The sequence below is a fragment of the Triturus cristatus genome, chromosome 5_2 (genome assembly GCF_964204655.1).
Source record: "Triturus cristatus chromosome 5_2, aTriCri1.1, whole genome shotgun sequence".
NCBI lineage: Eukaryota > Metazoa > Chordata > Amphibia > Caudata > Salamandridae > Triturus > Triturus cristatus.
In genome coordinates this window covers 903,702,593-903,728,515 of record NC_140588.1, presented here as the reverse complement: position 1 = coordinate 903,728,515, position 25,923 = coordinate 903,702,593, and the positions used below count along the sequence as shown (strand labels likewise).

Below are 25,923 nucleotides of genomic sequence, written 5' to 3'. Positions count from 1 at the left end.
CCAAGCCATCCAGTGTTGAATAACAATATGACAAACTGAGTGAGATCCATGACTGAATAAGTGGAATAAGGGTAGAAAGGAGACTTTAATATCATCCTCAAACAATTGGTAGGAGAATGTAAAGGAGGAGTTAATACTACCAAAGGGAGGAGGAGCATAGCAAGTAGTGGACCCAGTATTAATCCTCGAGGCAAGCCTAATGCAAGTGAGGTGTGTGCTGAGAATCATTACAGATCTGTAGAAGTGATTGATGAACTAAGACTCAAACCAGTTGAAAGCTATGCCATTTAAGCCTAGTGACTCAAAATAGGAGTGGCTGGTGTGATCAACAGTTTCACAGGCGGCAGATAGATTAAGCAGTAAAAGAATACAGGAGAAAGGATAGTGCTGTGCGGAGTGTATACAATTGGCCATGTGTGACAGCTAATCTAGCAGAGTGGAGGGTATGTAAGCCAGGTTAGTAGGAGTTGCGCAAGTTGCTGGATAATCAGGGAGTCGATTGAAAACTAGTTTCTGCAAAAACAGAAATGAAGGAAATCTGAGTTTAAGTAAAATAGTAACCCAAGGATGAGGATCAGTAGACTCCTTCAGGAGAAATAAATCTACTGCAGTCTGAAAGCATACTGAAAAAAATCTGGGGATAGAAGACGACTAAACAATATGAGGCATAGCAGAGTGCTACACAGAAATGCACTGGGTTTGATAAAAGTAGGCCAAGTTGGTCAGAGCGAGGAATTTGCTGCCTTACAGAGCAAGTTCAGTGTTAAAGAGAGACATGTCAAACAGGTGATGCTGATGTGAGAGGGTCAAAGTACAGCTTTGTGTAGAGTAGACAAGTTGTCCCTAATAGAAGGAAAAGCTAAAGCAGAGCCATTAGTTGATGGGGGAAAAACATTAATTTTAGAAGACGGTGGAGAGAGCAAGTAGCAGAGTTCAAGGTGTTGTCGGTTGAAGGGAAGTAATGTTGTTATGGAAGGAGGACAATTTAGAAGTCTTAGATGTTACAGGGTGAATTTAGGGCTTATTTGCAGTTGTTCAACTTTGTGCAAGTCTTGCACTTTCACCATTTGTGAAGTAATGCCACTTTGGTTTTAAGGCACCTGATGTCAGGGTTAGGTAACCTGTGTGGTAGGGGAGAGCATTAGCAGAGGATAGTGGATGCTTAAGGACTGTCTGATCTCATCATATAAGGAATCAAAAAAGGTGAAATTTACAGTAAGGTATTTGTGAAGCTCAGACAAAAAGAAAAGGTGAGAGCTTCCATCTGTAGACGAGGAAGCCGCAGGGGGGAGGAAGAGTAGGCGGAAGGACAGCTTGCGTGTGAAGTAGATGAATGATCTTATCGGGAAAAGGGCGACTGGGTTTTGAGTCAGACAGGACACTGGAAAGGAATAGGACAACTGGTTTTCCCAACTGGTGACTAGGCTCAATAAGTTATTTATTAAATGGTGCTCTTATAGAAGCAGCAAGAAAAGAGTATGTATGAGTTACAGTTGTTAAACTGATGTCACAAAGACGTATTAGAAGCGGAGTATGTTGATCTAGAAAGGACATTTCTCAAAGAATGGTCAACTGGGCCAGTAGGGCAGCAGGTGGTAAGGGTGTAGGTGCTAAGAAGTGCAATAACCACAGTGAAATAGAATGCCAAGGATAATGAAGGTGATATTGGTATGAAAGTATACAGCCACCTCCGCCTTTGCCATACGTGTGAGGCACATGTGAGAAAGTAGCAGATTTGGTGTGTAAAACAGTAGCAGTCACTGAGGTGTAGCCAAGCCATGAAGTGTATTGGTGGTGTGTGTGTTCATAGACAAATTAAGTCTTATTGTGGAGAGATAGCATTCCAGAGGGAGAACAAGATGGGGACTTCAATACTGGCTCAATGATAATGCTCTAGTTTCCTTTCTCTCGAGACATGGGTATAAACACTGGCACTGGGTAGGAGAAACTTGGATATGCACAGAGCTGTGGTGCTGAATAAGGGGGAGAGGGTTAGAAGGTGTGACAAGTAAGTTTGGGTAATGAAATATATACAAGGAAGAGAACTGTATTGGTGAAACAAAACATGCTTAGGTAATTGCCTAGAAGTGTCTACAAGTAGTAGCTAGGGAAAAGGGGTGATGCAAACAATGTACACTGTGTGGTAAATGTAGAGAAGGAATAGTTTCTCATCTCTCCAGTTTTCTCATACGGGTATTTCCACAATAAGTCATAAGCACTGGATAGTATATCCAATATATTTTCTTAAGTGTAGATGTTCGCTTTTCCTCAGGAAGATCTGCAGTCACTTAAGAAAGAAAATATTATGCAGCCTGTAAGAAAAGGCTACAATGTCTAAATTCTTCATTTTGTGTCGATAAAAAAAAAAGGTGCAAGGAGAAATGCATATGCATAAAATTGTATAATGCTTTTGTAAAATAGTACTTATGTCTTTTACAAACCATTTTTAGTAGCGTATAGAAAGTAGAGTATAGGAAGGACAGTGTAGCCTAGTAGGCTGCCATTAAAAGAGCTCAAAATAGACATGGTGATTTTAAGGCTCCATGGGCCTCCAGTATCCCATCAAGCTTGACTAGAGTGTTATCTCAGTTCCTTTTGAGGTGATGAATATGTATAACACCCATGACTATCTCTGTCTATTCCACCGTGGGGGAGGGAGGGTTGCTTATGACTCATCATGGAAATACTCCTACGAGAGAACTGGAGTTACAGGTAAGAAACCATTCCTTCTCTCGTAGGGGATTTCCATGTATAGTCAAAAGCACTGAATAGAATAGCAAGCCCATCCCTAGTTACAGCGGTGGAGAAGACAGAGGGTGAAGCCTAGAAACCCTTTAACTAAATAGATTTCTAAGGGAGGCCTGCCCTACTTGGGCATCTTCCCTAGCATCAGAATCAAGGCAGTAATGTTTGGTGAACGTGTGAATCGACCTCCAAGTATCTGCCTTGCAAATCTCTGTAATGGGGATATTCTGCATTAAGGCAACCGTGACTGCTTTACCCATAGTGGAATGTGCTTTAGGTCTGGCATAGAGTGTTTTTGTAGCTTTCTGATAACATAATGGGATGCATGAAACAATCCATCTTGAAAATAATTGCTTGGAAGTGGCTACACCAGTGCGGACCGGACAATAATTAACAAATAATTGGTCTGATCTGCAGATGCCGCGTCTTTTGTCAAGATAAAACTGTAAAACTCTGCGCACATCCAGAGAATGAAGAGTTCTCTCTGCTAGATGGGTTTTGAAAGAATGTGGGTAAGGAAATAGTTTAACATGGAAATCTGAAACCACCCGAGGAATGAATTGTGGGTCAGTTCTCATAACCACCTTGGAAAAATGGAAGACTGTGTAAAGTTTGTGAGAACATAAAGCTTGGATCTAGCTAATCCTGCGTACCAAAATGACTGCTACAAGGAAAACTGTTTTCCAAGAGAGATGTTGAAGAGTTGCCTTGAGTATAAGTTTGAGTGGGTCCTGCATAAGGCGAGAAAGAAATACATTGAGCTCCCATGTAGGGGGAAGGATGCCTAATTTGAGGGAACACCACCTTCTTCAAACCTTATTGGAAATCAAAGATGACAAGGATTTTGAAAATAAATTGTGAAGGGCATTGCCTATATGCAGTAAGAGCTGCCAAGTGAACTTTTATGGAAGAGAATTTGAGGCCAGATTTTACAAGATGCGCTAAGTAAGGAAGGTTAACATCTTCCTGGCAAGTTGTAGCGTCCACACTTTTTGAGAAACGCCAGATGCAAGATCTCTTCCACTTCAAGGAATATGCCATCTGAGTGGATGGTTGCTTAGCCGCTTTCAGGTTCTCAATGCAGTCTTGTGACTGGTTTAAATGTCCATACTGTACTAGCTCAGGAGCAATGCAGGCAAATGTATGGAGGAACGATTGGGGTGTACCATCTGGCCTCCGACTTTCGTCAGGGCTCCATGGGAGCCTAAGATGTGGATGCTGTGACCGGTGAAGCAGGTCCATGAACCACCATTGACGTGGCCACTCTGGTGCTAGGAGTATCATCTTGGCATTGGAGTGGGAGAGCTTGATCAGAATCGGCAGGATCAGACGAATCGGTGGAAAGGCATAAAGAAATTTGCCAGACCAGTCTATTCATAGGGCATTCCCCAGTGTCCCTGGTTAGTAGCACCTGGAGGCAAAGCCGCCGCATTTTTTGTTTTGTGAGCTGGCGATCAAATCTACAGTGGGCGTGTCCCAGAGCTTGAAGACATACTGAACGACGTGGTCGTGCAAGACCGATTTGTGGTTTTCTTACAGGACTCCTCTGAGGGCATCCCCCTGTGCATACTGCATGCCTGAAAGGTGAGTCACTGCGATTTGCAGGTTTCAGGTGATCAACCAACTCCATATTGACTAGGCTTCCAGGAACAATGGTCTGGAACTCGTCCCACCCCGCTTGTTGAGGTAGTACATTGAGGTGGTATTGTCAGTTTGAACAAGCAGGGTGTGTGATCTGAATGATGGATGGAAGGCTTTGAGTGCTAGATGGACTGTTCGAAGTTTGAGGTGATTGATGCGATACATTTCTTTTGCAGACCACATGCCTTGTATTTGTAGATCTATGTAAGCTCCCCACCCTTGAAGTGATGCATCTGTCAATATGATCTGAGAAGGAACCTGTTGATGAAACTACATTTATTGATGCAGACTGGTCACGGACCACCACTATTTGAGGGAATGTTTCACATGGAGGGTTAATTGGATCTTGTCCTAACTGCCCGTTAGCTGATCCCGCTGGACCTCTAAGCATTCTTGAAGAGGTTGCATGTGGAGACAGGCATTCGGAGTGAGAAAGATGCAAGAGGCCATCAAACCAAGGAGAGATGAGATAATCCTTACCTTGGGATGAGAGGACATAAGAAACATTTCTAAAGGATCGATAAGTGTCTCTCCTCCAAAGGACGCACTTTTGCTTGGATGGTGTCGATGGAGGCTCCCAGATAATGAACAGGGATTGTTTGGGAATTGCTGTGATTGACTTGAAGCCCCAGGCGTAAAAGGAGGTCGCATGCCCAGTTGAAATGGATCTGTGATTCTTGAAAAGTGGGTGCCTTTATGAGCCAATCGTCCAGACGGGGATAGACGAAGACCCGGTGTTTTTTGAGATGGTAGTACATGGTACTGGTGATGGCCCTGCCTGCTCCAGCAAAAACCCTAGGAATTTCCGTTATGTTTGTGCCACAGGGATGTGAAAATAAGCATCCTGGAGGTTGATTGAGCAAAGTCAATCCCCTTGCTGGAGTTGGGAGTAGATTTGATGCAAGGACAACATTCTGAACTTTTCCTGACTAATCCACATGTTGGTGTATTTGAGGTCGAGAATAGGCTTGAATTAGTTCTTGTCCTTTTTCTTTATCACAAAGTATCAGGGATAAATGGTTGTTCCCCGTTGGTGGTTCGGGGCTGCTTCCACTGCATATTTTTCAAGATGTTGACTTCCGATCTTAACATTTTCAGATGGCGAGAGGATGACTTTGTTGGTACAGTAAGAGGAGAACGTATGAATTTGAGACAGTATCCACTGCGAGCAATATTCAGTACCTAGGCGTTTTATTATTTGCTGCCAGAAAATGTAAAATACTTCCCCTCCAGCTGAGTAGGTAACGGAAGTGGGGGGAAGAAACAGTTGATGGTTTTGCACCCGTGGTAGGTTTTCCGCCTAGTGTTGGTTGTTGGAAGGCTTTTTCTCTAGGCAGCCTATGCTGTTGGGTATAGGGACTCTGTTGTGGCTGCTGTTGTCACAGTCATCCCTGATACCAGGAAGGGGGTTGAACCCTCTGAGAATAACTACTCCTCAGGTAAGGGCGGAATGGTTTGCGTTGTTCTTTAGACCACTCCAGGCTGACCGTTTAAGTGTGTCCATTTTGGTTTTGATGCGGGCCATTTTATCATCTGTGTGGCTGCTGAATAAAGTAGATCCAGACAAAGGCAGATTGAGGATATGTTGCTGCGACTCCGGTTTTAAAGATGCGAGACAAAACAATGCATGCCTACAGAGGGCCACATCATGGCAGTATTCATGAACTGCCAGAAGGTAGGAATCAGCTGCAGCACTAATAACTTCATTCAATACCATCAAACCTTCATTAACTACTACAGCTTGTCCCTCTGCAGATTGGCAAGCGTCTGTACCGATTCCCACAATGCCCTATCATGGCGTCCTAAAAGAGCAGTTGCACTTGCTGTTTTCATGGAAGTGGCCGCAGTACTACATGTTTTATGGCCCACAAATGTAATTTCTGGCTCTTTATCCGGTGGAACTGCTGAGGTAGGAGTAGTCGCATGGTGTTTCTTTGATGCTAAAATTACCAGCAAGTTTGGGTGAGGATCAGACCGCAAAGAGCGAATCATGCTCAGGTGGCCTGTACGTTTTTAGAAGTCCTGATTGAGCCACCTAATCTGAAGTGGGAGTCCAAAAGAGTTCCATAATCAGTTCCAAGGGTCCTGGAACTAGAGGGAGCAGTGGTCTTAACGCTGTTCGTTGTTGGAGCAGCTCAAAGATCACCGATATAGTTGGAAAAAGCACGGACATTTGCATGTTCAATTTCGCCGATCCTTTCAATAAGACCTCATGAAAGATGTTAGTGTCATCTACGTGAGAAACATGAAATGGCAGAGATTCTGTTAAGGTGGGCGAGTAGCGCACCGTAGAGGTAGAGCATGAATACATGGAACAATAGAGAGATCGTGACCGTGATCTGAGTCTGTGCGACCGATGGCGATGAGACCTCCTTTAGGACTAATGCCGCGAGGTATGACAGTTGCGAGCGCAATGGTGCGTCCTGGAACGTGATCTTAGTCATGGCAAAAGAGGTATTGGCACAAATGGAATTGGCACTATAGGTGGAGGAGGCCGCAGAGTTTGAGGAGGCAGAGATGGAGGAACTGGAGGTCGTGGAGGTGGAGGATGTGAAGAATTCGGTGGAGGAGGTAGTGAAAGAATGGGTGAGGAAGCAGAGTACACCCTGTAATAATCAGACCCTGGTGAGGAATAAATGCATCTCCTTTTCCTCCGACGTACTGTTGATGTCGACCTGCTCCTTGATTTCCAGTGGTGGTGCATCGGAGATCTGTTCCGCCATGTTGAGCATCAGCATTGTCTCAACATCGAATGTCTCTTCAACATTGAACGTTAATGCTTCCTCAACGTTGATCTACTCCTTGACGAGGATCTGTGGCTCTGTGTCGACAGCTGAAGTCTTTGATGTTGACCTACCCCATATAGATGTCGTTCTTCTCCTCGTTCTCGACATCGAACCAGCTGATGGCAACAAGTCGGTGCCGTACCTAGTCTTGACGTCCTCAACGGAGAATGATGCAGTTTTTGAGCTGCAGACCTGTTAGTGGATTTTTTTGTCCACTATAGGTTGAAGATAGAGCCCCGGTAGAAGACTGACCCTCTCACTTTTTGGATCACGTGCAGACTGAATCTGCTTCCAGCGAGGTTCTTCCGCACCCTGGAGGCAAATCTCTCTATCATGTAGAGTTTGCCAGGGAAAAGTCTTGCAGTGTTCACATTCTTCAGGAAGAGTACTTGTTGGAAGACGAAGAATACAAACCCTAGGAGGGTCCGTTTTTGGCTTTCTTTCTTTTACAGGTAGAGCATTTAAAATGCAACAGCGAGTTTAAAGACCTTGAGTGAAGTGCTTTTTGATCAAATTCCCAAGTGAATTTTGAAGAGAAAAGCCTTAGAAAGGTCGAATTCAATGCTCCTAGGTCCTGTCAATCAATCAATCAGTTATTTGTAAAGCGCACTACATACCCACGAGGGTCTCAAGGCGCTGGGTGGGGGGGGGGTGAAGAGGGCTGCTACTGATCAAACAGTCAGGTCTTGAGTGTTCTCCTGAAGGTCTGCTGGTCTTGGGTCTGTCGTAGGCTCAGTGGGAGGGTGTTCCATGTTTTGGCAGCGAGGTGGGAGAAGGATCTCCAGCCGGTGGTAGTTCTTTGGATGCACGGGACGGTGGCTAGTGAGAGGTCGGCGCAGCGTAGCTGGTGGTTGGGGATGTAGAAGGAGAGTCGTCTGTTGAGGTAGGCAGGGCCGGTCTTGTGGAGTGCCTTGTGTGCGTGGATGAGGAGCTTGAAGGATATCCTCTTGTTGACGGGGAGCCAGTGCAGGTTTCTCAGGTGGGGGGTGATGTGGCTGTGGCGTGGTAAGTCGAGGATCAGTTGTGCCGAGGCGTTTTGGATCCATCATAGTCGTTTGATGAGCTTGGTCGGGGCTCCCACGTAGAGGGCGTTTCCGTAGTCGAGTCTGCTGCTGACGAGGGCCTGGGTGACCGTCTTTCTTGTATCTGTTGGGAACCATTTGTAGATCTTGCGGAGCACGCGGAGGGTGTTAAAGCTGGAGGAGGAGACGGCGTTGACTAGCTTGGTCATTGAGAGCGTTGAGTCTAGGATTATTCCCAGGTTGCATGCGTGGTCTGTGGGTGTCGGGGCTGTCCCCAGTGCCGTCGGCCACCAGGAGTCGTCCCAGGCTGAAGGGTTGGAGCAGAGGATGAGGACCTCCGTCTCGTCCGAGTTCAGCTTCAGGCGGCTGATCTTCATCCAGTCGGCGACGGTCTTCATTCCTTCGTGGAGGTTGGCTTTGGCGGTGATGCGTTCCTTGGTGAGGGAGAGGATCATTTGAGTGTCGTCGGCGTAGGAGATTATGTGGAGGTCGTGCTGTCGGGCGACGTGTGCAAGCGGGGTCATGTAGATGTTGAACAGTGTCTGGCTGAGGGAGGATCCCTGGGGTACGCCGCAGATGATCTCGGAGGCTTCGGATTGGAATGGGGGGAGGCGGACGCTCTGGGTTCTGCCTGAGAGGAAGAATGTGGTCCATTCCAGAACCTTGTCTCGGATCCCTGCGGCGTGGAGGCGTGCGCGTAGTTTGCGGTGGCAGACGGTGTCGAAGGCGGCGGAGAGGTCTAGGAGGATGAGTGCTGTGGTCTCACAGTTGTCCAGCAGGGTCCTGATTTCGGTGGCGGCGATGAGGGCGGTCTCGGTGCTGTGGTTGCTGCGGAACCCTGACTGGGAAGGGTCCAGGATTCGGTTTTCTTCGAGGTATCGGGTTAGCTGTCTGTTGACGATTTTCGATGACCTTGGCCGGGAACGGGAGCAGAGAGATGGGCCGGAAGTTCTTGAGGTCTCTTGGGTCTGCCTTGGGTTTTTTGAGTAGGGCGTTGATCTCTGCGTGTTTCCAGCTCTCTGGAAGGTCCCGGTCTCGAGGGAGAGGTTGAGGACGTTGCGCAGGTGGGGTGCGATGGAGCTGCTTGCTTTGTTGAAGAGGTGGTGCGGGAATGGGTCTGACGGAGAGCCGGAGTGGATTGTGCTCATGATCTTGATGGTGTCATCGATGCTCACGCTGGCCCAGACTAGCAGAGGGTCGTGGTCGATGATGAGTAGAGTCTGTTGTGTTGCTGTCTGTTGGGGCTGTCTGGGTGTTGAAGCTGTCGTGGATGTCTGCTATCTTGCAGTGGAAGAAAGTGGCGAGGGAGTCGCACAGGGCTTGCGATGGCGGGGTATCGTTGGTATTGGAGAGTTCCTTCACGATGTTGAAGAGCTCCTTGCTGTTGTGTGCGTTGTTGTCGAGGTGGTCTTTGAAGGAGGTCCTCTTGACAGCCTTGATGAGGTGGTGGTGGCTGTGGATGGCGTCCTTGTGTGCTGCGTGGTTGTCCGGGGTCTGTTCACTGTGCCGTTTCTTCTCTAGCTTCCAGCAAGCTTTGTTGGAGGCTAGGAATTCTGGGGTGAACCAGCTGGCCCTCTTGCTGGTGTCTCTGTGTCAGCAGTTGCTGGAAAAAAGAACTGAAGTAACTGCCTCTAGCCAAGCATGATGGGATACTGACGGTCCCTGGGGCCTTAAAATTACCATGTCTATTTTCAGGTCCTGTAATGGCAGCCTATGATGCTAGACTGTCCTATCCTCACCTAAAAAATAGATTGTAAAAGACATTTGTATTGTTTTACAAAAGCATTATGCATAGGCATGTCTTCAGACACTTTTATCAGTACAAAATGAAGAATTTGAACATTGTAGCCGTCTACTACAGGTTGCACAAAATATTCTTGAAGTGACTACAACCCTTGCCGAAGAAAGGCGAACATCTACATTTAAGAAAATATATTTGATAAAGTGCTCCTGTGTACCCGCACGTGGGCGGGACTATTCAGTGCTTATGACTATACATGGAAATCCCCTACGAGAGAAACAGTTATTCAGCGGTGAACAACTACAGTAGAGAATAGTTTTGAAAATGGAGAGCAGGAGAATAGAAATAATATGTAGATATCAATATAGGTGCATAATAGGGGTTAGCGTAAGACGCCCTGTTAGTTGGCCCTCATACCTCTCTTCCTGTCAGACCTACTTGTCTGTGGTTGTATGTTATCTTAAGCATTGCCAGTCGGTTGTTCGTTTTCTGCACTTGCTCGTTCAGCAACATCAGGATATTTTAGAGCTGTATAATTTTACTGTGCTGCTGCCCCTAGTCAGCATCACACTCAGAAATTTGTTCCAGCACCACTGGCAGATAGCCAGTTTCAGCTGTCAGTTAGGCTTCCTATGCTGTACATGTGCACAGACGTATCATGTTAAATAGTGGCTATCCTATATGAGATTTGGTAAATTATTGATTAATGTGCCTTTCATTTAAGACAAACGTACACAATTTACTGAGTGAGCATTTCGGACTAACAACTGCTACTTTACTTTTTGTAACATTGATACTCTGTCCCTCTGCAATTCGATATTGTGATGTACACTGCAATTTCATTTTTTACTTTATATTCAGTTTGCTAAACCACATACAGCTATGTACCAAACCAAGCACATTCAAGATTTCTAACGTTTCCAGAGCGTTGCGTGAGACAACTGGCATTGAGGGTCTTCCTGTAAGATGGGCAACGCTTAAGGCCAGATTTACCCCTTTAAAGAATGGCGGTAAACCTAGGTAAGGGAAGAGAAGTTGAATCTTAAACTAAAAGTCAAAAACACTATGTTCTTGAGCATTATATGAAACGTATAGTTTCTTACCCGGTGTAGTTTTGCAGCTTGAAGACTTTATGAATTCACTATGCTGTGCATTATTCCGCCATCTTGTGGTTGGGTCCGGAATCGTAGTATTTTCACTTTTTTTGTTTTTTCGTGATTCCAGGAGGGTGGCGACGTATTCGCCATCTTCGGATTCTTTTTCCTCTTGTGTTAATCCTGTTTTCTCTGTTATTTTGTAAAGTCTTGTTTATCATTAACCCTTCACCTCCGGTCTCATCTTTCTGGTGAAGGAGGGTGGATTCGCTAGTGAACCCAGAAAGTCTTTAAGCTACAAAACTACAGACAGGTAAGAAACTATACGTTTTGAAGCATGAATCTTTCTGGATTCACTATGCTGTGCATAGACTTTGCAGCGGTTTGTCCATATTGTGGTGGCTGGGTGGAAGATGAGCACTGGTTATTGAATATGTGTTAGACCTTTTGTCCCACTTGCGCTTCTTTGTTCATTTGAATATCCACACAGTAGTGCTTAGTGAACGTATGCACTGAAGACCATTTTGCCGCTTGGCAAGTGTCTTGGATAGGTGTGTTCGCTAGAAAAGCAATCGTTGCTCCTTTCTTCCTTGTTGAGTGAGCCTGAGCTGCTCCTTGTAACTGTTGTCCTGCCTGCTTGTGGCAGAGTTGAATTGTCTGCGCAATCCATCGTGCAATGGTATTCTTGGTGACTGGCCGTCCCAGAAAACTGCTTGCGAAGGAGACAAAACTGTTGTGTTTACCTGCATTCCTTTGTTCTCTCTATATGCATTACAGCCCGTCTAGCGTGTGTAGAGCCCATTGTTTTTGTGGTCGGTTTTTGGAAAAAACTTGGTATTTGGATTGTTTGGTTAATATGGAACCGAGACACCACCTTTGGCATGAAGTGTGGGTCCGTCCTCATTACAATCCTGTCCTTGTGTATCTGTAAGTAGGGCTCTTGGAGTGTGAGCGCTTGCAACTCACTCTTCGCAGTAACGTGATCACCAATAAGAAGGCCGTCTTTAGCGTGAGCATGTGCAGTGTAGCCTTGTGAATAGGTTCAAAGGGTGCCTTCATCAATTGAGTTAGCACTACGTTGAGGTTCCATGTTAGTGCTGGAACCCTCTATGGGGTGGGGGCGAGTCTCTTGGCCCCTTCCAAGAATCTCTTCACCACTTGCGAGGTGAAGAAACTTTTCCACGTTCTCCTCTTGTGTAGGCCACCACTGCAGCCAAGTGCACCCTCAGGGATGTGTAGCTTAATCCGCTTTGTAACAGGTGCGTTAAGTACTTTAGTACTGTTGATTCCCTTGTGACCTTCTGTTGTAGTTTCTCCTCGATGCACCATTGGGAGCACCTCTTCCATTTTGCTATGTAGCACTTTGTGGTAGGCCTCCTTGCCTCCCGGAGAACTGCCATAGTACTTGCTGGTAGTTTTAGGTGCGCAAATTCTAGGTCTTCAGGAGCCATGCTGCTAGGCTGAGACCCTCTGGTTCTGGGTGAAGCACCCTTGCGTTCTGCATTGTTAACAGGTCCATTCTTCTTGAGAACCTGTGTGCTGGTTCTTGTGCCATTTCCACCATCTGCAAGAACCAGGACTGTCTGGCCCACTGAGGTGCTATCAGTATCAGCGTCATGTTGCTGATTCTGCATTTGCTGAGTACCCTGTGTATCAGTGGTATCGGGGGGGGGGGGGGGGGGGGGAAAGCATATGCAAAGCTCTTTGACCAACTTATCCATAGCGCATTCCCTTGGGACCGATGGTCCGGTTGTCTGGATGCAAAGTGTTGGCAATTTGCATTCTGGTGTCTTGCAAATATGTCTATTTGTGGAGTACCCCATTTCTGGAAAAGCTTCTCTACTTCCTGCTGGTTGAGCTCCCATTTGTGGGATGCCGACGTCTGTCTGCTGAGCCCGTCTGCTTCCACATTTTCCTTCCCTGGGAGATGTATTGCTGGTAGGTCTATTTACAGTGGGATGGCCCATCTCCAAACTTACTGTGCTAGCCCTGATAATGGTACTGATTGTGTTCCTCCCTGTTTGTTGATGTAGAACATGGTGGTTGTGTTGTCTGTTTGGACCAACACCCTGTTCCCGTACAGCTCTTTCTGAAAGGCTTTTAAGGCTAGGAATACAGTCTTTAGTTCCAGGTAGTTGATGTGTCTGACCGCATCTTGCTGCGACCATAGACTCCTCACCTTGAGCTTGTTCATGTGTGCGCTCCACCCCAGCTGGGAGGAGTCTGTTGTGATGATCACTGTTGGAGTTGGTTGTGTGAATGGCTTCCCCCGTGATGTTTTCCTTTTTCCACCACGCTATTTCCTGATGCACTGCGTGCGTGACAACCACAAGATCTTCTCAACCCCCTGTGGCCTGTGACCATTGTTGTTGGATCCATTCCTGGAATGGTCTCATGTTTAGTCGGATATTTGGGACTAGATGGATGCATGACACCATCATTCCCATCAGTTTGCTTGCTGTCCTCACTGTCAGAACTTGCCCCTTACGGTATTGACGTGTTTCCTTCAGTATCGCCAATGTTCTCTTCCTGCTGGGGAACACTTTGGCCTGAATGGTGTCGATCTCTGCCCCAAAGAATATCTTCAGCTGTTCTGCTTCTGTTGACGATTTCTCCCAATGGATCAAGAAACCCAGTCTTGTCAGTGTTAGTATGACCCGCTGGATGTGTAGTCTGCAGTGGCCATACAAACTTGCCTTTGCAAGCCATTCGTCGAGCTAGGGGTATACGAGTATCCCTTGCCTTCGTAGATGTGCTGCGATAGCTGCCAGGCATTTTGTAAACACCCTTGGTGCGGATTTGAGGCCGAATGCCAGTACTGTGAACTGGTAGTGGCTTTGAATGATCACAAACCTTAGCAGGCGCTTGTGTTTGTGGTTGATGGGGATGTGTAAGTATGCGTCCTTTAAATCTATAGTAGCCATGAAGTCCTTGTTGTATTTGTGGTATTACCTCTTGTAGGGAAGTCCTCTTTAACCTTTGTGTTCTTATGAATTTGTTCAGGAACATTAGATCTAGGATAGGTCTTAGTGACTCGTCCACCTTAGGCACCAGGAAGTAGGTTGAGTAAACCCCTTTGTTCCTTTGGAACCACCTCTATTGCCTCCTTGATGAGCAGTTCTTGTGCTTCTAGCTGCAAGAGCGAGAGCTCCTTTGCTGAGTGTGCCCTGTTTCTTGATTTTCTGTTCGGAGGCTGTTTTTCTAACTCTATACAGTATCCGTATTATTAGGTTTAGTACCCATTTGTCCGATGTGACCTTTCTCCATTCCTGGATGAAGTCTCTTATTCTTCCCCCTAACGGTGTTGAGTGTTCGAGGTACTGTTTGTCTTTGAACGTTTGGCTGCAGTTTCCCTTTATGTCCTTCCGCCCACCCAGAGGTGTTGCTAGGGTGGGGGCATTTTCTTAGATGAAGTCACTTGGTTGAGGGCTGTTGTCCACCTCTCCGTGTTTGTCCTCGCCCATTTCCACGCCCTCGAAAGGACTGTCCCCGGATCTGGTACTGCCAGTTCTGCTGCTGCTGTCCCTACTGCTGCTGGCCTTGGTTGTTCCCTTGGTAGCCTTGCTGGAACGTTTGGTGCGATGTGAAGGGTGCGTTGCCTCACCTACTGCCCGGTATTCTCGTGGGTGTGCCCCTTCTCATTTCCCTGAACTGCAACGCCCCCATAGACCTTGCTGTTTCGTTGTCCTTCTTAAGCTGTGTCAACTTGTCGTTAACTGGCGTGCCAAACAGTTGATCTCCATTAAAAGGTGCGTTTAGGATGTTGCTTTGCACCTCTGGCTTGAATCCCGAAATTCTGAACCATGCGTGTCTTCTCTCAGCCACTCCTATCCTCATTAGCCTGCTTGAGGTTTCTGCCGCATCCAATGCGATTTTTAGGCATGTATTCGCCATGCTTTTTTCCTCTTCTACCAGGTGAGTTGATCTTTGCTGGTACTGTTCCGGTAGATGTTTTAGGAGCTGTCCTACTTCATCCCAGTGTTGGTAAGCGTGCCTGTTGATCAGGGCGTTGGAGTTAGCGATGCGCCATTGAATTGCCGCATTTCTCTCCACTTTTCTCCCTGTGAGATCCATCCTCCTACTCTCCTTGTCTGGAGGTGGTCCGGCATTAGTGGGTACATTGGCCCTCTTTCTAGCCGTTGCTGCAATAATGGAGTCTGATGGCGATGAACCTTGGATGTATGCAGGGCCCTGTGAAAAATGTTTGTATTTCTTCTCAGTCCTAGGGGTCACAGCTTTGCATGTTGCAGGCTCCTTAAAGGCCTCTCTCCCTTGATCCAGCACACTAGTGAGCATGGGTAGAAATTGGCTCTTAGTTTGTTGTGGCAGAGTTTCCAGGAGGAAACAGGATTTCGGCTTCTCTTCCTCCATTTCCAATCCATAAGTCTGTGCAGCCTTCTGCACGACCATGTTGTAGACCCCTATGTCGTCTGGCAGCGAGGGCCTCGAAGGGTACGTGTCTACCCCTTCTTCCGGCGATTCTGTGTCGAGATCTTGCCAATCCATGTCTTGTGCCTCAGAGAGTGTTGAGTACCGGTAGGATTGAAGGTCTTCGTCGCCTTCTCCCTCGAAATAGTAGTCTTCGTCCCAGAGTTCCTCGACTGGTTCGGGAATTTTCGGCGGTTCTGCGTCTTCGTCGTCTCTGACCGTAGGTTTCGGCAGGATGGTGCACTGGCTCATCTTCTCATCGAAGTCCTTTTTCCGTTGAAGGATGCTCGCCATTTCAGCCTCGTGCCTCCTCTTCTTCCTCTCCATCTCGGCAGCATGTTCGGCGTCGAGGGTTGGAGCGCTTCTCTTCGTGGCAGTCGACGACGCAGTCTGCCCCTCTTTTCTCGGCGCCAAGGTGTGCTTTTTTCGAGGGGAACCTTCAACGAACTTTGTTTCTCGAGGGCTTTCGCAGATTAGGAGTCCTTTTTGAAGGATCCCCTCGGTTGACTGTCCCTGGTAGCAGTTGCTTTCGTCGAGTGTTTTGACGGCAGAGATCCCTTCGAGGACTTTGCTTCACTTCTGTGAGTGTCGCTCGGGGCTTTTGCTTCACCCTTTCGAGTGTCGCCTGAGTGTTTAGGGGTCGACGACTACCTTACCTCCTTCGACGTCTTATGGACCTAGACGACCGTGCAGTCCACTGGTCCTTCGGCAATGTTGTCCACCTCTCCACTGTAGAGACCCAAGTCTCAGAGTGATGGAGGTGGCCCCTTGGCACTGCATGTTGTGGTTCGCCCATCTCTGCCTCTCCCTTACTCGGAGTGTCTTCGGTGTAAACGCCAAGCAGGCATTGCAGTCTTCGCTGCTGTGGTCGAGCGGCAGGCAGAGGTTGCAGACTGGATGCTGATCCTTCTGGGCGTACTTGTGGTGGCAATTGGCGCAAAACTTGAACAGTGTTTTGTCCATCCCGCGCTCAGGGTGCCCTCTGCGAGCGCATCCTCCGTCTAAGTTTTGGTCTCAAAACTTCTCCCTCATCGCTCTGGGTACCTGACCTGTAGTCCGGTGTAGTTGAAAACTTCCTTCGTCGATTTTCTTCGATTTTCATTGATTACTCATCCTAAACTCTGGAGCTCTTCGGTAATGATCCTGACCCAACGATGGAAAAAAGAATCTGAAGATGGCGACCAAAGGTGGGAGCTTCCGTAGGAAGCACGCAGACGTCACGAAGGACACCAAATGGTGGGAGGTCGCCGCCCACCTGGGCCACGAAATAAATAAATAAAATAAGGATACTACGATTCCGGACCCAACCACAAGATGGTGGACTAATGCACAGCATAGTGAATCCAGAAAGATTCACGCTTCAAAACTCAATACAATATCCCAGACCTATCCAATCTGTACATTTTTACAGTGTAAATTAGGCCACATATCTTCCACCTTTAACTGCTGCTACATCTGTCCACCACCATCTTTTTCGCTTCTTGCTATCCATTGACAATTCATGTGGAAAAGAGGCACATGCTTAGTTACTTGTGATGAGCACTCTTGCCACTGCACCACATAAAGTAACAAAGCTGTATAAACTGACAGGCTCTACACTGGAAATAACATTATTTTGAATATTGGGTAATTCAATTGCCGGAAAAACGTTCTGATGGAGTTTTTCCGTTACAAACTAATTTAAAAAAACGGGCTAATTAAAGGCAAAGTTTGCTTGGGGTGTTTCGATGAACACAATAGATCGAAGGTGGAAGGCAGAGAACAAGTGATCATTATTTCAAAGGAGTTCGACCCTTGACGACCTGCAGAAATGTTCTGAAAAGCAACCCATTACGATAAGGAGCACAAGGTGGCGTTTCCAAAAGCCTTTCCACATAGTGACGTGTAAAAGTGGTGAGATTACGTTCTCAGTTGAAGAATGAATTCAGAGAGCATTTTACATATTTTAAATAGTTTTCAGGTTACACTTTTATTTACAAGTTTTGAGAAAATGTACAATTTCTTACATGGGTTACTTGTACAAAGTTATACTTTTCAAATGTTCATACCGATATTGTGCACAACAGCAGACACTGCAACACCAGACAATACATATAAATCGGTATCATCCCACACTGCAACTGAAGGTATTGCATCCAAAAGAACAAATCAAACCCGAAGAAAAGCATTTTGAATCTTGGAATGGCTGGAAAACTAATCATGCAGGAGGTGCTCACAGATGTGACATTCATAAAACTAGGAAGAGCAAGAAATGTTCATAGGTCTTATCAACCCCACAGCCTAGACCCATTCTTAGACTTTTGTTACTGCATTTTTTAAACTTCAACCACTGTAACGTATTTATGTTGAAACCACTAATGTAGAGAATTAAATGCAAAGAGGCCTTTTCAACCCTTCTTTAAAAAAAAACTAAAAAAACGTGTGCATGGTTGCACTCGGCTCATTCCATAAATTATGTGCAATGTTCGCCTGAAATCACCCTAACCCTGGAGGCTGGTTGGCTTTTTCACCTAATAAAAAGGCTTTAACTTCTCCCCTAAAGTAACTGTATACTATTTTGAACCATAAATACAGTACAAACACATCGTGGCCATGAGTGCAGAGCTGAAGCAGCAATAACTCAGAACAGACATTATTACATGAAATAATCATAAACAGCTGTGACTGTAAAGAAATCAAAGGAGATTGGATAGACTTTTAAGGACAGGTACATACATAAAAACAAGAAGTGCATTCTTGATGAATGCCAAGTACATTAGGGACTAAAATTAATCACAGAATTAACTATTTGGGGCAGATGGATGCTTTCGTAATGTCAGTTAAAATGGGCATGTATAGATCAACATATGTCTATACACAACCCTTACATAAAGCTACATATATAAGCACCACTGTGTATAACACAATTAAAATTAAAAGCTTATAATGTAAATTACTGAAAAGCAAAATACTGCCCCAAAACAAAAGATGGACAACAGAAAACAGATATAGCATCAAGTAATTATTTTGCAAGTAACCCAGGTAAAGTACATTCGACTTCATGTGGATGCTTTCTGATGTCCGAGGAAAAGAAGCTTCAGCAGGGAAATGGTGACAGCACAACAGCCATTTTGTTCAACAAAGTAAATGCAATGATGCAAGGAGAAGAGGATTATGACTCAAACACTTCATATATATTTTCCTCATGACCAGAGTGTTCATGTTCATATCCATCATCCTGGGTCAACAATCACGCCAACTCTGTTCCACAATCGCAGAAACTCGTTTTTCATATTCCCTCTTGTTTTCCTGGTATAGCTGGGCTGCTTGGCTATTTGCTGGACTGTTGGGGTTTGGCTCATCCAGTAATGACTATTATGGGAAAAATGGCAAACTGCAATTAATAACCAGAATAAAAACAAAAATAGTAGCTACATCAGTAAAAATATACCAAAGGTAAACGGGCGTATGTGCAAAATACCATAAGTGTTCAAGGACTGAAAAAAAGTATGAATGGTAGGTATTTAGTTTAACCCCACTGACACAGCATCACAGGGTTATGAACCAGAATGGGACAAGAACCTAGCCTCACGAGAGCCTGAAGGATGCAAATGTGTCATAAGCATATAACAGAGGCTCCTTGGTGGCATCATCAATATAAAACACAAGCATGGCTTAACAGAACATCGTTGCACAACTACGGAGGATGACCAACTGGGTAGCATAATGAAACCCACGCACTGCTGTTTAGCCTTCAATCTCTGCAGTAAAAACACAGCTAGACCGTTCAAGACCCTCATCAGTTCCAGCAAACAAAGCGCCACTTTGTAAAAATCAGCTGAGGGTTGTAGACACCTAGCATGATGAGCATAAAGATATAGTATCCAATTTCTGAAGCCCCCAGTTCTCTAAAGATGTCGGAGTCCATGGGTCTTCTGAAGAAGATACGAGAACAACTTCGGTAAGCGTTTTAGGAAGCAGTCTTCAGGACAACCAACACTTTAAAAAGAAAGACCTTAAAACAACAACAACGATCTTTTCCCTGCTCCTTCGTCAACCCCACCCCTCATCACCCGCATATTAAAAATTATACACAGGAGATGTAGACAGCAGTTAAAGTAGCCACAAAAAGGAAGGGTTCAGGACGACTGAGGATCCCTACTCTCTTTTAAAAGTAGTGCATATTTGGTATCTCTAAAGAAAAGTCCTAGCATGGACACAGATGGAGATACGTTTTTTGTTAGTGCCACCCCTTTAACCACCATTAGCTCGCCATTTTCAAGTGCTACAGCACACAAACACAGGAACTGAGAAAGTGTTTAGTGGAAAAGGTATAGTAAGAACGAATGGTAAGATTTACCAGAGCACCCATATGCACGTGCCCTTAGGCACTGCGGCTGTAATGCACACCAAAAAGGAAGGAGGAAAGTGGAGGAAGATTAGCGACTGGAGTTGACTGAACAGGAGATCGGCAGAAGAATAATATTAATGTGAAAACAATAGGTTTCTTAGACTAGTATTCTAAGTTGTTAGTTAGGTTGTCCTTTCTAACTTATTCTAAATTCCGGTTATGAGTTCCACTGGCTCAATTGTAAAACGGATCAAACCTTTCACCTCTACAGTTGAATAAAAGAAAAAGGTGCATGTCTGAGTATAGCTCTGTTGGTGGTGATGCACTTCCTCACAGGCCAAGAAATCAATGTTTTGTACATCAAATTAGGGTGGCATTAGTTTGTTGGTACATTTGTGTAGTAATACAAGCACTTGAAGTCAAATTAAGCTTCTACCTTTAACTAATATACATTTCTTCTCACCCCCAAGATTTGGTCTCTCCTATGAAGATCAATAATTAATTTGATTCAGTTATTGTACACAGCCTTGAGACCTCTGGCCTTAAATGAAGGCCATTTGAGAAATGTAAGTATGGCCTCCAAAACCAACAGATGCATTGGTGATGTAGAAGGCGGCACACTTTAGACTCTTGTGACACGTGAAAGAATACATTTTAGAAACAACGGTCATTTGGGCCTTCACAGTGTTAATCATGGAATATGCCTAGATTCGTAAACTTAGCCCTTCGCTCAACACTTTCAGAAAAGGTTAACAACACTTGTTCAGTGAAATAATATAGAAGATCCGAAAGCACATCAACAACACCAAGCTTGCTTCATCTCTCAGGGACACCCCTTTCCATCGATTCTCACAATGGTCATTGTTAAAAAAAAAAACAAAACAAAAAAAAAAACCCTACCTCTTGCAGATCTTTTTGACATAGTCAGGTCCCTCAAAGCATTCTTATGAATATGCAGTCTTAACCTTGTCCCTCATCAAACCTCTCTGGTGCATCTCTCTCACCCCCTACTATCCATAATGATTCGCTCAATAAAGGAATCTTCAAGAAGTTATCAAGACAGGTCAGATCCTGCCACTCCTAAAGAAACCTACATTAGACCCTAAAGACCTAGCCAACTACCCAGGTCATCGTTCACCTACCATTCATCGGCCAGGTCATAACATTTTTTAAAGGAGGCTATGTTCAACTCAAGTCATTTATACTTACAATCTCCTGCACAACTAGAAGTCCGATTTCAAATCATGCTGCAGCACCATGGCCACTATTTTGCACACCATAGAGTATGCCCTCCTGACCACAGATAGAGGACCTCTGCCACCTGATACTGCCAATCCTCTTAGCTGCCATCAACCCTTAAACACATCCTGAAGTCTTGAATGTCCTTCACTGGTTCTCATACCGTTTCAACAGACAACAGTTTGTTTAGAAAGGCAACACCAGGTCCCAAAAGACTCATCAGCTGCGAAGGCCCCTAGGATTCCAGTGTCTCCTGTCATCTTAAACATCTACATGGAGCTGCTTGGTGCTCTGCTTGCCGATTACAGCACTACGATTCACTAAGACGCCATTGAAACATAACTATACTTGAAAGTCTCCTCGGCTTTAGACATCAAACACCGCCTGTACATCATCCAGACCTGATGTCTAGCATCTATCTGAAGCTCAGCCCAACCAAGACAGAATTCCTCTCATCTGCCAAGAACTGCAAACATAAAACAGTACCAACTTGGGTCAATGACCTATACCTTGGCAAAGGAACCCAATGAAAGGCTTTTCCGAGCATGCACAGCACACCAAAACATGTCCCAGAGATAGAATTGACATGCTAAATTCATGGAAAGGTTGTCATCTAGGAGAATACCTAGATTTTAGCCATTGTTTTTTTTGGGGGGTAGGGGGGAGGGGAGAGGGGGATGGTCCTAATTCAGATGGCCACCAATCCGTGGACCAGACTGCATGTGCCTTCCCAAACAGCAAATTTCCTTCTTACTGAAATTAAGCGGAATAAAATTGGCCATCATCAAGAAGGCGATTTTTAACTTGTAGACCTTAAATATAGGTTTGGTGGATTCCAAATTTGGCAGCATATTGATGACAAGTTGGGTGTCATTTGCCCATGAAATGGAATCGAAGCTGATAACCTTAGTCAGTGGAGCCACATGTATATTAAATGGGGTAGGGCCCTAAATGGATCCCTGCAGGACCCCTTTATAAAGGACCATGGATCTGGAATTAAAGAGGTCTACTTGTACTGTGTGGGTTCGCTCCAGCTGAAAGCTTTTCAGCAATCCCAGAGGTTTGCCACTGACCGCGATCTTCCCTAATCTCTGGATTAGGATTGAATGAGAGTATCAAAAGCGGTCGATAGATCCAGGACAATCAGCATGGCAGAGTTCCCCTGATCTAAGGCAAGCCTGACTGCGTCCATGACCTCCACCATGCTATGTGAGTCAAGGCAGCCTGACTGTGAAGGGTCTAATTGGAAGTGGGTTTCCCAGGCAGTCTCTTACCTTCAGACTACAGAAAACCTCCTGCATTCGCTGGGGTTCTCTATAAGCGTGCCAAAGTCACACCCGACTCCTCAGATGCTCCTTTTTTAATCGGAGCTACTCTTGCAAAGTGCAGTTTCGGGCTTATCCTCCCGAGCAGCGAGTCCAGGATATTCAAGCTATGTTTCTGATACCTGAGCCTCTAGCCTGGATTTGGGTGAGACTGACTGAGGTTGTTGGGCCTCAGGGCCTCCTGCAACCTGTTAGTAAGACACACAAGATGGTGTATGCAGGCTCTGCAGTGGGACTTGAAGTTGCAATGGGCACAGCATCTGGGAAATCTCACCGACCTGGTTCAGATCTCGGAAGGGACTACAAAAGATCTGCAGTGGTAGTTGATGAACCGCGAATGGATCAACGGCAGACCCCTCTCCCTTCCCCAACTAGATCTCACAGTTATGACAGATGCGTCACTTTCGGGATGGGGAGGCCATCTAGGAGAGATGAATATCAGGGGACACTGGTCTACAGTGGAGTAGGAGCTGCACATAAATTTGTTGGAGCTCTGAGTGATTCGGTTGGCAATGAAAGCATTTCTTCCCTCTGTCAAGGGGAAATTAGAGCAGGTGTTCACGGACAACACCACCGCCATGTGGTACTTCAACAAGCAGGGTGGGGTTGTGGACCCTTTGTCGAGAGGCTCTGCGTCTCTGGACATGCTGGAACAGCAGGGCATTACCCTGGTGGTTCAACACCTGGTGGGTTCTCTGAAATGCTAGGGCGGACGAACTCGGCCGTCGATGCCTAGCGGATCACGAGTAGCATCTCTAGTCGGAGGCGCGCAAGTTCTCTTACAGCAGTGGGAAGAACCTTGGTTAGATTTGTTCCAAAGAGAACGCGCCCTGTCAGCAGTACTGCACGTTGCGCACACGCCTTTCGTCACGAGTGGAGTTCAGGCGTGTTGTATGCCTTTCCACCCATGCCCTCCTACCCAGGGTTCTGAAGAAGATCAGGAGCGACGGAGCCCAAGTCATTCCTGTGGCTCCGGACTGGGCAAGGATAGTATGGTATCCAGAGCTTCTGAAAAGGAGTGTCGATCCTAGGATCAGGCTGCCCCCTCAGGAGGATCTTCTGTCGAAGCAGCATGGGAGGATTCTGCACCTGAACCGGTCAACTCTACACCTCCATGCGTGGAGACTGAGCAGCGACAGTTGATAGCTTTTGACCTTCCTCCTGAAGTCTGTAACGTTATTCTGGGGGCTCTCCACTAAGACGGTATACGCCGGCCATTGGGAGAAATTTGTATTATACTGTACAGAAAGGTCCATTGACCCTTTTTCTGCTTCTCTTTCTACTTTTCTTTTATTCATTCTAATCCTTGCCCAGCAGGGCTCTGCCATGGGAACTCTCATGGGTGACCTTTCTGCTGCCTGCTTTTTTGCAGCTGTCAGACCGGCCCTCTCTCCAAGTCTATTGTAAATGGATTTCTAAAAGGGCTGGCTCGAGTGTTTCCACCCACACCCTTTGTTATGCCACAGTGGGACCTTAATTTTGTCCTCATTTCCCTAATGTGTGCTCCCTTTGAGCCTCTGCACAATTGTCCCCTTCGGCTGTTGACCATAAAAAACAGCCTTCTTAGTGGCGATTACATCTGCCCGGAGGGTAAGTGAGTTGCAGGCGTGATACAGCTCGCCTTCTATCTTATGTCCTTTCCGCACAAGGTGGTGCAGCGCAAAAGGGTATTCTTTTTGCCTAAGGTTGAGATCCCATTCCATCTAGGTCAGTCCATCACTTTGCCCACCTTCTTTGTTCCTCCGCATCTCTCTAAGGAAAAGAAGCATCTCCACCAACTGGACACAAAAGGAGTGTTCTACCTTGACCGCACAAAAGAGTTCCGGGTGGATGACAAACTCTTTGTGAGAACAAAGAAGGGAAGGGCAGTGCAGAAAAGGTCTAAATAATCCCTTCCGGAATTCTTTTATTAAGCGATACAACCAAAGGGACTTCTTGTTGCGAGAACATCTGAATATGGAAAGTGAGGCAAGGTGAACTGTAATAGAAATGTGGCAGAGACCAGACCTAGCTAATGAGACAATATGGGCAGATCTGTGCAGGCTCAAAGAGAACGGGTGACAGTCATTAGCATCGCACCAGTGACAAAATGTTATCCATTTTGCTTTGTAGCATTTGTTTGTAGAGTCTGCTCTAGCTTCTGCTAGGATGTCTCTGCATTCCTGTGAGATATCGAACTGATGGAATTCATAGTATTAAGGATCCAAGTTGCTAAATCTAGAGATTACGAGTTCGGGTGTACGACCTACTCACCGTTTTGGTAAAGCAATCCCGGGACTGGTTTGAGTTGAGTGTGTTGCTGTTCTGACATTGGGAGTAGTAAACCAATATTGTCTTGGCCACGCCGGGGCTATCAAGATGATCCTGCACGGCTCCTGTTTTATCTTGTATAATATCTGTGGATTCTAAGGTATGGGTAGAAAAGCATACATGAACATCCCTCCCAAGACACCTGCAGCACGTTCCCCCATGATCCCTTGTGCAGGAATCGGCTTGCGTAGTGCTGCCATGGTTTGCTTCTGTGAGTTGCGAAAAGAACTCGGGAAGGTGTTCCCCATTTATTTAAGATTTTCTTGAGTTAGTCTGACACCTCCCACTTGTGACATGCCTTCAGGGACCTGCTTAGTTCGTCCGCAGATTGGTTTTGTGTGCCTTGAACATGTTCCCCATTCAGGGTAATCTTGTTTTTAAGCACCATGTCGAAATTTCCTGAGATTCCCTGGATAGAGGGTGTGATCTTGTATCGCCCTGTTTAAGTAAAACATTGTGGTTGTGTTGTCTGTGTGGATTAAAATATACGACCTTTGTAGTCTTGGCAAGAGGAGACCCAGCTCTACTGCTTTTAGTTCCAGCAAGTTGATATGGTTCTGTCTTTGTCTGACCATTTTCCACTCATTTCCAGATATTGGAGGTGTGCTCCCCATCCCTCCATTGATGCATCTGTTGTCATAATGAGCATTGCAGTCTTGAGTAAGAATGCTGACCCCTTTTTGATGATCTCTGTTTACCATTGCATCACTGACGCCATCTTCGGCTTTATCTAGACCATGTCAAATGAGCCCCTGTCCTGTGTCAATTGCCTGTCCAGTTCTTGTAGCGGCTCCCTGTACAACCAGCAGTTCGGTGTGAGAGTGATGCAAGACGATATCATTACCAGGAAGGAATAACATTTCCTTACTGAAATGGACCTTTTTGTAACAAAAGACCCCGGCTTAATAATCTTTGTCACTCTCTTCCGCTGGATACACCTTGCTGATTGTTGTATTCCTGAGAGTCCCCAGAAAAGGTATTGTCGTTTGTGGGATTTCACTGGATTTCTCCTCGTTTATGTAAAGGCCCAGGATCTTGAATAGTTGTAGTTAAACAAACAATGGGGTGACCCAGTATCCCTCAGAACCTGGGCAATAAGTTATAAGGTAAACAGTGGTTCCGTTGGGTGAAAGACTTACTTTACGCATTTGGCATAGTCAAGCGTTATTCAGATAATATGCAATATTCTACTGAAAACAACACACAAAACAGTTCATATGCAGATCAGATTCTTTATATATAAATTACGTCATTCATATATA

The 25,923-nt window shown here is 45.7% G+C and overlaps 1 protein-coding gene across 1 annotated transcript in view; it reads right to left on the bottom strand.

Annotated features, from left to right (window-relative positions):
* Positions 1-17,400: 17,400 nt before the first annotated feature.
* The window catches only part of UBE2A (ubiquitin conjugating enzyme E2 A), a 253,198-nt gene continuing 244,675 nt past the window's right edge, over positions 17,401-25,923 (bottom strand). Inside the window, exon 6 of the mRNA XM_085608056.1 lies at positions 17,401-18,808. Coding sequence (XP_085464182.1) covers positions 18,680-18,808 — 129 coding nt within the window. The 3' untranslated portion in view covers positions 17,401-18,679. The remainder of the gene's footprint in view (positions 18,809-25,923) is intronic.